Source organism: Arachis duranensis, chromosome 8 (assembly GCF_000817695.3).
Source record: "Arachis duranensis cultivar V14167 chromosome 8, aradu.V14167.gnm2.J7QH, whole genome shotgun sequence".
NCBI lineage: Eukaryota > Viridiplantae > Streptophyta > Magnoliopsida > Fabales > Fabaceae > Arachis > Arachis duranensis.
In genome coordinates, this window is record NC_029779.3 from 34,817,335 (window position 1) to 34,830,481 (window position 13,147).

At 32.9% G+C, this 13,147-nt stretch overlaps 2 protein-coding genes across 2 annotated transcripts; one reads left to right on the top strand and one right to left on the bottom strand.

Moving 5' to 3' along the window:
- Positions 1-1,216: 1,216 nt before the first annotated feature.
- Positions 1,217-4,735, top strand: LOC107462419 (probable galacturonosyltransferase 12). Its single transcript, XM_016080997.3, has 6 exons — positions 1,217-1,656; positions 2,424-2,479; positions 2,590-2,745; positions 2,880-3,470; positions 3,618-3,920; positions 4,056-4,735. Exons 1-6 carry the CDS (start codon positions 1,443-1,445, stop codon positions 4,338-4,340), a joined length of 1,605 nt encoding a protein of 534 aa, XP_015936483.1. The 5' UTR covers positions 1,217-1,442; the 3' UTR covers positions 4,341-4,735.
- On the bottom strand, positions 4,135-6,206 carry LOC107462420 (uncharacterized). The gene is made up of 2 exons (XM_016080998.3): positions 5,025-6,206; positions 4,135-4,265 (listed from the first exon to the last, which is right to left on the bottom strand). Exon 1 carries the CDS (start codon positions 6,046-6,048, stop codon positions 5,131-5,133), a length of 918 nt encoding a protein of 305 aa, XP_015936484.1. The 5' UTR covers positions 6,049-6,206; the 3' UTR covers positions 4,135-4,265; positions 5,025-5,130.
- Between the last annotated feature and the right edge of the window lie 6,941 nt (positions 6,207-13,147).

Genomic DNA, 13,147 nt, shown 5'->3' on the forward strand with positions numbered 1-13,147 from the left:
TATTATTGTTCTTTTGATAGCAGAACAAAACAAAGTTTATGCTTTCTTAATGAAAAACATTATTGTTTGTAATTGTAATAGAATTAGTAACATTTTATTCATGCTCTATTAAATTGAAATGATATATATTTTGGACAATAGTCATAGCATATTTTCCTTTGAATTGGTGAAAATGAATCTTGATAATGATAAGACAGAGAATTTCGTTCCACGCCAAATAATGCACATTAATAGAGACAAACCAAGAACCATATTATGAATCTATTAGTCAAAGCTACTTTTACTAATTGCCAATTAACCCTTCAAATATAATAATTTCCCCTAAAGTTCCCTTACCTTGATATAGAAACGCCACACAAGTCTCTAACTACTTTAAATCTCAATATGATTCTAAAGGAAACTAAAAAGAAAATTAAAAACGTTTACTGAATTCTCACTCCACCAACCATTCCATCAACCGCAACATACTAAGACAGAGAAAGAGGGCTAGTCATTTTCCATATAAATAGTACTTTAAAAACTCTTATGTGCTAAAAAGCTTCATGTGATGGCAAACCCAAGCATACAACACCAAACAATAATAAAACAAAATGCTACATATTTATTTTACTCATTTATTATTAATACTCTCTCCAAATTTATCATACTTTTTACTCTAAAATTTTTCACATTAGTTGGAAAATATCAAAATAAAAAAGTTATTATTACAAAATACTATCACTTAATAACCAAATTTATAATATAAATATCACATTTTTTAATCTACTTAACACTATCTAAAGATAAAAATTAATTTAATTAATATATTAAGATATTATGAACCCAACACAATGTATAGTAAATTTAATTTTGATAAATTGTCAATAAAATCAGTTTTACACATACATCCAATTATATGGCGTTATATCAGCAAAAATAATTATTTTTACATTGATTACGCAAAATGATCATTCGAAAAAACAGATGTGATTGAACAACTATATAAAATATTTTATACTGTTAGTACATCAAAATTAAACTCATAATATGAAATATATATATATGCTGGGGTTTTGTTCTGCCTCAACTTCCCTCCTTCAAAACCAAGCCAATACATAAAACTTGAACCAAACAGCACCCATTTTTTGTTCCTTCCTCTTAGTCCAATGTCTCTTTCTCCTTAACAACCCCAAGTTCACCTCAAAATTATATAAATATTTATAAAAGAGGCCTCAAACAGCACCATTGACATGCCTGGCCCAAGTGCTAAGCAAGGTTAGGTGCAAGACAGCAACCTTAAACACCATCAAATCCTTTCCTTTTTTACAACCATAACCTGACATGGGGTCCTTTGTTCTCCTCCTGAATCATTCATTCATCAAAAGTTGAAGAAGGAGGAGGAAGAACTCATCGTATAATAGTTCTTCTTTTTCTGCATTTTTTGTTGGCACTTTTGGACAACAATGCAGCTTCACATATCACCAAGTTTAAGACATGTAACTGTGCTACCAGGAAAAGGGTTGAAGGAATTCATCAAAGTGAAGGTTGCGTCGCGGCGAGTCTCTTATAGGATGCTCTTCTATTCACTCCTGTTCTTCACATTCCTTCTCAGGTTTGTGTTTGTTTTGACATCAGTGGATGGCATTGATGGAGGAGAAACCAAGTGCTCTACCATAGGTACTACTACATTATCACCTTACTCTCTGTTTCTCACGCGCGCGCGCACGCACACATATAGATACACACAAAGTATCAAGCATGAACACATGCAGATGCAGTCATGGACAGAGTGAATGTGAAGTTGGATAAGCTTTCAATACTAAATTTATCAAAGCATATTTTTGCTATTATTTTACAAAGCTTTGAATCTTTTGATATTTTTAAATAGCTTATTTATTTGTCTGCATTCCCCTCCTTGAACAAATCATAACCGACTTCTGATTTAATAAAGTTATATTTATATTATAATAGCATTTCTTCTCACATGGAACCTGTATATATTATATAGTGTGTCATTTTTTCAAATTTGGATGATGTACTTGGACACTAAATTTTTCTATTTGAACAGTGATTTTATTAATTCACACCTTACCATGTGAGAACTGCAAATCTGTAGTGATATGAGATGCATCACTCATAAAATTCATTTGAGAATTTAAGATATATCACATAACAAACTCTTATATGCACATAAAACCACTTGATAGAAGTTATGTTCTTATTAGAAGTACAAAGATTCAAAGTGAACTCTATAATTAGTAAAGTTTAAATTTTGAACTTTTCGGGTTTATTATGAAAAACATGATTATATGTAATCATTGACCTTCTCAAGCAAGTAGAATACCCTTTTTATGCATTACACATGGAAATTATAGTTCTAATAAAGTTGTTTCATTTTGGATTATATATGACATTTTTGATTTATTCCAAATCATATTTTGTAGGTTGCTTGGGAAAAAAACTGGGGCCAAAACTTATGGGGAAAAAGACTGAATCAAATGTAAACTCCTAAACTCTTCCAATTATATATATATATCAAAATCTGAATCATAAAAAAATTATTTGACCTGAATATTTGTTGAGATTAAAAATTATATTTGTTTCTGATAGGTGCCAGACGTAATATACCAAACATTAGATGCACCCCTTGACAAAGATGAGCTAAGGGGAAGATCTGATATTCCACAGACTTTAGAAGAGTTCATGACAGAAGTTAAGAAAGGTGGATTTGATGCCAAGACATTTGCTGTTAAACTCAGAGAAATGGTTCCAATCTCTTACTCTTTCAAATGTTTTTCCAATGTGTTTGGTTTATATAATTTGCAAAATATAACTTTTGCTCAAATCAGTATTTGAAACTAGAAAAGCATGTTAAATGTAACCAAAGGTGATTTACTTAGGTGACCCTTATGGAACAAAGGACCCGAAATGCAAAAATCCAAGAATATCTATATCGCCATGTAGCATCGAGCAGCATACCAAAACAACTTCACTGCCTTGACTTGAGGCTGGCCAGCGAGCACACCAACAACGCGGCAGCACGGCTTCAGCTACCCTCTGCAGAATTAGTCCCTGCCCTGGTTGACAATTCCTACTTCCACTTTGTCCTTGCCTCAGACAATGTTCTGGCTGCTTCGGTTGTTGCAGCATCGCTTGTCCGCAACTGTTTGCGGCCCCAGAAAGTTGTTCTGCACATAATTACAGATAAAAAGACTTATTATCCCATGCAGGCATGGTTCTCCTTGCACCCTTTATCACCTGCTATAATTGAAGTCAAAGCATTGCATCATTTCGATTGGTTTACAAAGGGTAAGGTGCCTGTGCTGGAAGCAATGGAGAAAGACCAGAAGGTGCGATCACAGTTTAGAGGAGGATCATCAGCTATAGTAGCAAATACCACTGAGAAGCCACAAGTTATTGCAGCAAAGCTACAAACACTTAGTCCCAAGTATAATTCAGTGATGAACCATATCCGAATACATCTTCCAGAGGTAAGAAGGATAGAATAGGAAGTAAATCTTTCTCTATTCTTTTTTCCTTTTTCGAATTTTCCCCTCCGGGAAGCTTATAACCGATAAGCCTAATCTGTATTAAAGCCTGTGATGCTTATTATTGGCGCAACACATTTTTTGTGACAGTTGTTTCCAAGCCTTAACAAGGTGGTCTTCCTCGACGATGACATAGTAATACAAACTGATCTTACGCCTCTGTGGGACATTGACATGAATGGAAAAGTCAATGGAGCAGTAGAAACATGTACTGGAGAAGATAAGTTTGTGATGTCAAAGAGGTTGAAAAGCTATTTGAACTTCTCTCACCCTCTCATATTGAAAAACTTCAATCCGAACGAGTGCGCCTGGGCTTATGGAATGAACATTTTTGACTTGGAGGCTTGGAGGAAAACCAATATAAGCTTTACATACCACCATTGGGTTGAGCAGGTATATATTTGCAATCTTCCATTCCACCATAGTAATACTATAGAGAAAATTAAAAGAAACTAGTCAAACTACTTTTGTTATAATTCAAATTTGTCATTTAAATTTGAGATTTCAGTTCTTTTTCACTTTATGCAGAATATAAAATCAGACCTGAGCCTGTGGCAGCTAGGCACATTACCTCCTGGGTTGATTGCATTTCATGGCCATGTTCACATTATTGATCCTTTCTGGCATATGCTGGGATTGGGATATCAAGAAGACACAAGTTTTGCTGATGCTGAGAGTGCCGGTGTCATCCATTTCAATGGCAGGGCGAAGCCATGGCTAGACATAGCTTTTCCACAACTGAGGCCATTGTGGACTAAATATGTTAACTTTTCAGATAAATTCATCAAGAGCTGTCACATTAAGGCATCATAGCTTATATCTTTGACAAAAAACATGACATTGTTGATGAGTTGAAGAAATGGCATATGCATACAGAGGGAAAAAGAGAAAAATGTGAGAATTCTTCCAAACACAAGGCCTTCTTCCCAGACTAAAGACAACTCAACAATAATACGACACAATGCTTCTTCTTTCACTTTTTCAAGATTTTCTTTTTAACTCACTTTCTTCAGTTGAAAATTCTCAGATTCTTTTCACTTAAATCCATATTGTACGTATGAGTATATCTATAGAAAATATACATATGCATGTATAAAGAGTAAAGACCACAGCTTTTTGTTTTTGGAGGAAACAAACATGTGAGTTCATCAATGGTTGGTTAACTTCTGTAAGATAAAGAAATAAATGATCAAAAGTGAACAAGAGAGAGAAATGGCAATTAAATCTGATTCTGTTTCTATCAATATACAATGATATATTATATCAAGCTAACAACAGATCTTCTCATCATGTATTTCATATTCAGGAAGTCCTATCTCACTAGCTTGCATTACATGACATAATACCTCATAAGAACATGGATAATTAACTATAATGCAAGCAGAATATCAAGAATTTAAGGGACAACCCTAGTAAGTAATCTGAATTCTCATTCAAAATTGGTGAGTAACTATTACATGCTCACTTCATAACCAAATGAAAATCACAGCAGTGTACCTATATTCACTGAGACAAATTCACAAACATGTTCTACTCGTTGTTCACCATATCTCAAACAAACTATCCCAAATTTGAAGACCAATCCTTAATCCTTCCTTCCTCACTATTTTCTTCCTGTCACATTGGATACCAACCCCTTAATGAACTTCGCCGACTTGGTTATCGGCGAATTCATCGCCATCACATTGTACAACACATTCTCAACTTCAACAATGGTTGGCCTGGCCTTGAGTGTTGAAACCAGCTTCATTTCTTCCCCTTCTTCCACAAACACATTCCACTTCTCACCACTCACAACCCCATCTCTCACACACCTAAAAACCACACCTTTTCTCTTGCTCAACAAACCCCTCACCTCTAACCCCATGAAACAATAAACCACTTCAAAGGAATTCACAAACCCAGATAAATCATCATCAAAGTTACCCTCTTCCTCAAATGCCCATTTTGGATTGAACATAACCACAGGCCTAGGGTTAAATGCATCACTCACTGTTCTAACCAGGTCCAACTGTGAAACCTCTGGCACAAAGAACACTGCCACATCAGCAGAATTCAAGATTCTGGGGTCACTGTTCTGAAGTGAGGGAATGTCAAAGTGTTCAACTTTGGTATCTGATTGGGACTTAAAAGCAGCATTTGCAGCTTCTCTCAATCTAGGGTTAGGCCACAGAACCAAAACCTTAATGGGAGAACCTTTTCTCTTGATGGGTATGTCCCCAAAAACATCAAGGGCGAGTTGGGAAATGGAATCTGGTGAGCCATCAATGAGTGGAATCTCAACCCTGAATTTGGGTTGCTTGAGTTTCTTGTACTTGCCAATTAGTTTTGAGGAGTTGTTGAGGGGCTTCTCCAAGGTTGTTGAAATGGATGTTTTTGCTTGTTGTATGGCCTCATCCTTTGAGTTGGGAGGGTTTGGGGAAGAGAGTGAGGAGTGGATGCATGTTAACGATGATGACGATGGCTTGGACATTTGGATAGAATGGAAATAATTAGAATTAAGAAAGGATAAAGATGCCATTGCATTGGAAGAGGTTGTCTGAACTCTGAAATCTCAACTCAAGTAAGCTGTATCCAGATAAGATGTTCTATTCAATAACTTTAAATCACAACCTCAGAACGGTTCGAAATTTCGAATACTCTATAGACTATAGACTATAGAGTACAGACTGTGGTGCCGATCAACACTACTTCAACCATTCAAACCGAATAGAATGGTTCCGAATAGGAATTCGACACTATAAAATAACAAGGATTGTTCAAATTGATTTAAATTTTAAATTAAATTATTTATCCATCTAATTTAAATTTAATTAGATTTTTTTTTATAAACTGCTATATCGAATTTTAAATTTATTTTTTTATAACTGATTTAATCTAATTTAAACTATATAATGTGTTATAATATTATTTTTTTTATTATATTTATAATTATATTTATAACATTTAATTTATATATTTTTATATTATTCATGTATTATTATTGTTTAATAAATATTTTATATTTAAAATATAATTTATTTATTTATTTTAAATTTATTTTTATTGTTATGTATCGGATGAGCTTTTTATTCAAAATTGATCAAAATCGCACCGCAAATTCCCCTAATAATGATCCTTGAAATTCACGCAATTATTTAATTTGGTCTTTGAGATTCTAATTTTTTTATAATGGTCCCTCAGATACAATTTGGAATACTTTAATAGTCTTTGTTCTCGTTTTCAGTACTGAATCAGTTTTTGGAGTGCTGATGTGACCATCTGTTACCACGTTGAACGCTCCCAACGATTAGGGGTGTGTTTAGCAAACCCGTTTGAGAGGATAAAAATGCGTTGAAGTTCTTTGAACGCTGTTTTTTAATGTTTGGCAATCGTTTTTCTCTAAACGCAGAAGTGATTTTGCAGTTTAAAAGCGCGTTTACTGGAAGCAAAAAATTGTTGCTTCTGCGTTCACTTCAGCGGGAGTTCACCTTTGATGATCATTATTGGTTTTTTCCAAAAGAATTTTCATATTTGTTTCAAGTCATTTCAAATATTTTAATTTTTTTTTAATTTTTAGTTTTTTTTATATTTTAGTTTTTTTATTAAATTTGTTATTTTAATTCTATTATAATATGAATTATTGATCTTATTAAAAATGATAAAGTAAATAAAAAACTAATCATACATAACAATAGAATCATAAGTAATAATTAATAATAAATAAAAGAATACTAAAAGTACTAATAAAATTATAGAATATTTTTTGTTTGATATTGTAAAATTTATCATTGTAATTTTTGTGTATTGTTTATTATTCTAATTTTTTTATAATATGTATTATTGTTCCTATTAAAAATGATAAATTAAATCACTTGGGATTTACTATAAACTCATTTTCATTTTCTTCAAATTTTTGCAGGAAAAATAATTTCATTTTATCAAAATCAATTTTAGTATAAAATTGTCAAACATAAATTATGTTGGAACAAATCCACTTCTATTCAAAATTAATTTTACAAAATTACTTTTATTCAAACTTCAGTTTGGCCAACTCTAATCCAAACACACACTAGGTGATGTGATTTTACTCCAATTTAGTCCCTCACTCAATATATAACTCTAATCCCTATTGTGCAGAATGCTTATTGTTGTGTGTTTCATATTCAAAAACTATGATAGAAGGTAATAGCTAACGTGGAGAGCTCCGTCCAATCACATTTCAATGACTACTCTGCGAGAATGCAGAACCGAGGGATACATGGTAAGTGTTTGAATGGTGGTTGTTATTTACCAATATACATATTAACGAGTGTATTTATATAAAGTTTCGGTTACTGTATGCATGAAATGTGTTACAAGTTAAAAAAAAAATTGCGAATGCACACGAGATATATTACATCAGTGTAGATATATTGCCATATATGAGTTGATTTTATTTTTTACTTCATTTATTTTTTTAAAATAATTTAAAACTTTAAAATTACAAACTTTTTAATTTAAAATTTTGATAAATATAATTTAAAAAGTAATACTACATGTATAAATTTTTTTGGTAACTAAACTCAATTAAATTGGTCTATTATCAATAAAAGATACTCTCAAAAAAATACACGTGCACATGTGCTCCACTAGATTACGTTTGTTTATCATATCAGAGAGATACACAAGGACGCAGATACAAAAACATAGACACATACATAAACACATAATAAAAATCAATTGTGTTTGACGAGTATAATAGATAGAATAAAAATATTTTTCTTTGTCTATTTTACCTTCAATTAAAAAAATATTATCAACTTCATTACTTCATCTTCTTCCTTCCACCAATGTCAAGAACATTTTTTTTAGAAAAAATTACAGAACCAAGAATCAAATAATTGTATCTACAATATCCTATAACAAGTTTAAACAAGATTTAATATGGGGTTAAAAACATAAAATTAAAACAGAAAACAAAGACAAGGATCATTGACGATATATTGGGATCTTTGTTCTTCGCACAGCAGTAAGCAACGTGCAATCTTCTTCGTGCCTACGATTATGGCGACATCAAATTTACGATGACAAACATTAGAAACGAAGATAAAGATGAAAGAGGCGCGGGTGATAAATGCGACATCGTTGGAGACGGTAGTTCCGAAAATGAGAGAATGAGAAAAACAAATTCAGAGAAAGAGTCATTAATCTTGGGAGTAAACACGAAGTGCTTCGCATCCGTAGCAACTAAATGAATCAAGAATAGTAAAGGATAACATACAACAGATTTAGGAAAGGAGGAGTTGAGACAGAGAAGCAACAGAGGGGTGAAGAGAAGAAATATGATGATGAGGTTTTATGGTTGTTTTGGGATTTGAAAAAATTAATAGGATAAAATTGTTCAAAAATATATTTTAATTTGTGTTCCAAATAAAATATCCGTTCTCAGTTTTTTTAAGAGATACAAAATATATATTTTTTGTGGGTGTTTATGGGTGAACGTGTCTCTTTTAATTTATGTTTCATAAAATAAACAATGTATATATGTTGGTGTGTCCATGTCTTTGATAGATACGGACATCAATCAAACGATGCCCTAGCGCACAATTAGAGCGTGCGTTGCATTTTTTGCACTTCCTGCAACACATGAATTTTTGTTAGAGGACATACAAATTTCAAAGTATAGCATACAAATTTTCGAAGTATAGCACACTAAATTTTACACATAACATAAACTTATTAATATAACATACAAGTTTTTGTATATCGCATACAAATTTTCAAAGTTTAGCACACAAAATTTTGCAAAAATTTATCGATATAGTTAGGATTATTTCAGTTAGGATTGCACAAACTTAAAAATTGGTTTTAAACAAGTTTATAATATAGTGTACTAATTTAAAGCAATTTATAAAATAAAACTAATTTAAACTAGTTTATATCCTAAAACTAGTTTTTAACATATAAAAAATCATATTTAATCTCTCTCTCTTCCCTTCCTCTCTTTCTCTCTGTATCATCATTTATCTTTTCTTTAGCTTCTTTCTTAATTTCTTTTTTTATCTTTATTTTTTACGCTTTGATACAAAGATTTCTTGTTTATTATCCTTTTTTTATAAAATCTTTCCTTCTAATATGGTCATGCATTGATCAAACTAAAATTATACATTTATAAGTACACTGTGACACAAAATTTTTAATTATTTACACTAAAAAAATTAGTTAAACTATTTTTTTTATAACACTCCTAGATATAGTATATAAATTTTTGTAGAAAGCACAAATTTTTGCACATAGCACACAATTTTACACATAGCATAAAAAATTTTAGTTGGGTAAGTCAATGTTCTATATATGTAGTCTTCAAAAAATTTATGTGCTACATATCAAAATTTATGTACTGTGCATGTTTCATTAGTTGAGTGTCAATATTTTTGATATATGGTCCTTTAAAATTTTTTGTGTTGTATAGTAAATTTTGTGTGCTGAACACCAAAATTTATGTGTTGTGCATCAAAATTTCTGTACTCTAGTCTTATGAACATTTATAAGAGAAGATGATGAAGACGATGAATACGACGATAATGATAATAAGAGAGGATGAGGGGAAAATAGAGAAGAAATTAAATAACAATAACAATATCAACAATAATATCATCATCAAGAAGAAGAAGAAGAAGAGCGGAATGTAAGAAGAAGAAGAGAAGGAGGAGGAGGGAGAGAAACAGAGTGGTGCATGAGTGATTTTTAAATTTTAACAACTTGATTAAATTTGGTTACTCAAAAGACTTGGACACCCAGAATTTTTGTAATTTTAATTGACAATCTCGTTTAATTCAATATAAATAAACATACTTGTATGATTAATTATGTTTTGTATATTCGATTTTGAAAAAAAAAAGTTAATGATTTAAAGTTTTTAAATTGCAAAAATTAATACTTTAAAATTTTAAATGCATTTAAAATATGTGTAAAACTAACTCAAGATTTGATATGTCGATATAATATTCTAGATAGTATTGTGTTGGTTTGATTTTTATTTTTTATTTTATCCAATTTTTTTCAAATATTTTAAAATTTTAAAATTACAAACATTTTAATTTAAAATTTTGATGAATATAATTTAAATTAACAATTTAGCTTAATTCAATACAAATAACTGTACTTATATTATTATACTCGTATGGTAAATTATGTTTATATATTCGATTTTAGAAAAAAAGATTTAAAAATATTAAATTAAAAATTTAACAAATTTATATTTTAAATTCATCTAAAATATATACAAAATTAACTCAAATTTTTTTTTTTCAAAATATGAAATTTTATTAATGAAAAATTACAATAAAGCAATATTGGTCCATTTTAGAACTTTAGCAAGGATAAAGTGGGAATTAACCCAAAGAAAAAAAATAATAGAATAACCTAAAAAGAAATAAACAAAAAAAAGAAACTAGCAATGAGTTGTCTTAAGGTGATATTCTTGTTTATGTTCTATGCTTCTTCCCAAATAGCATTTGGTTCAATTCTTTTGCTATCAAAAAATTATTTGTTCCTAGATATCAAATTCCTCCATAAGACCATCTTAGGAAGACTTCGATACTTTTTATTAGAACCTTCTTGTTTTATCTTTAGCTACATCTCACTCCATCAATTGCAAAAACTATAATCTCCAACAATTCTATTTGAACTCTTGAATAAGAGCTCCATGTGATTCCACACTTGTCGTGAGTGATTGCAGGTAAGCAAGCAATAGGTCAAAGTTTCATCCCCTATTTCACATCAGCTTGAATGCGGGCATGCAGTTAGTTTCACCGGAAAGCCATTGCGGAGAGCTTTCCATGTAAAGACCTTAACTTTGGCCGGACAGTCAAGATCTCAAATCGAGTTTCATAGATTTTTTTTCTAAAAACTGGTGGAAGACTTTCTAGTGGCGGGTGAAAAAAATTAAAGCATACCTCATATCCTGACTGTACAGAGTATGAACCTCTTTTTTTCTTGTACCAAATCAATTTATCTTTTTCTTTAATGCTTATTTGAAGCATTTCTTATGTAATTTCTATTGTGAAGTTGCTGGCTATTAGAGGTGCATTCCAATTAACTTTCTCAGTGATGAGTTGAGAGACCCAAATTAAGCTTGAATTAAGTTTCTGATTCTATTTCAGGGTCAATGGTCCTTGTCTTCTAACCTAACAATCTTTTCAGATTTTCACTATTGATCTCCTCCCAATCTGCTAGAAAATTCCCTTTTTCCAAAACCTTTCGCCCTTCTAATAGACTCCTCCAAGTCTATGACGGATTGTAGCCAACATCAGCTTTTAGAAATGATGCCTGGGCATTTTGGTTAGTTTTACAAGCCATTTTAGTTAGTTTAAAACTTAGTTTTATGAATTTCTTAGGTAATAAGTAAGCATTTACATTAAATATCTTTGCATGCATTCATGCCTCATAAGTGTAGTGAATTCATGAGAATATGAGAGCATATAATGCATGAAGTAGTAAAGTTGATCAAATGAACTTCATGGCATTAAAGAAGGTTTTTTGCATGAGACTATGAACGTCAAACTTTGATGCACCTTCTTTAGTTTGTGACAGGGGAAGCTGACGCAGAAATATGGAGCCCTGGAGAAGCAAGATTCCAACTCCACGCTCACCACTCAAGCTCACTCAAGAGCATCTAGCACACATAAACTGGCGCTTTCCACTGGCGCACTGGAGAGCGCCAGCCTCAATAGCCTCAACACACCCTCCCTAGCACTCTTCACTGGCACTCTTCAGCAAGCTTAATGGAGAGCGCCAGCCTCAACCACCTTGCCACACCTTGTCACGCTCTCCCAAGAGCGCCACTTTCACCACACCTCTCAACAACCTTGTCAAGTCTCACCACACTCAATCAGCCATACCTTGTCACGACCATATTTCAACCTTGACACCATTGGCACCACGCTCTCAACCCACGCTCTCCAGCAAGCTTGCTGGAGAGCACCACTTTTCCTCACCACACTCAACCTTGTCACGCTCTCTTTCAAGCTCTCTCAAGAATGCCACTTTCACTAACCCTCACTAACCCTCACTAACCCTCAAGCCTCAGAGCTCATGAAGGCCACGCTTGCCACTGGCGCTCGCCAGCAAGCTTGCTGGAGAGTGCCAATCCTCAGCACTTCAACACTCTCTATGTAGCGCTCTTGAGCAAGCATAGTGCTCTCCTAGGAGTGTCACGCTCGCACTCAAGTTCTCTGGAGAGCGTCTTCGATGAACACTCCAAAGAAGAAGAGAATGTGTCACGCTCTCTAGAGGCACTCTCTAGCAAGCTTGCTGGAGAGCGCCAGCTCCCAGAACCCCAACGCTCTCCAGGAGGCACTCTTGGGCAAGCATAGCGCTCTCCTGGAGGTGTCACGCTCACTCCCAATGCTCACCATCAAGTTCACAAGCGAGCATCTTCGATAAATACTTCAAGGATAGGGACTTGTGCGTATGCGTACACACAATGGTAAATTTTGCAAAGGTGCACACGCACAACCCCTGGTGCATACGCACAATGACTGGCGCTCACTTTTCAAGTTCAGCACCAAGCGCCAGAATGCAAAGTCCAAAGGCCCAAAGAAAGTACATCAAGTGAAGACTTGGAGTAGCATTATAAATAGATGGGGTTTTGAACT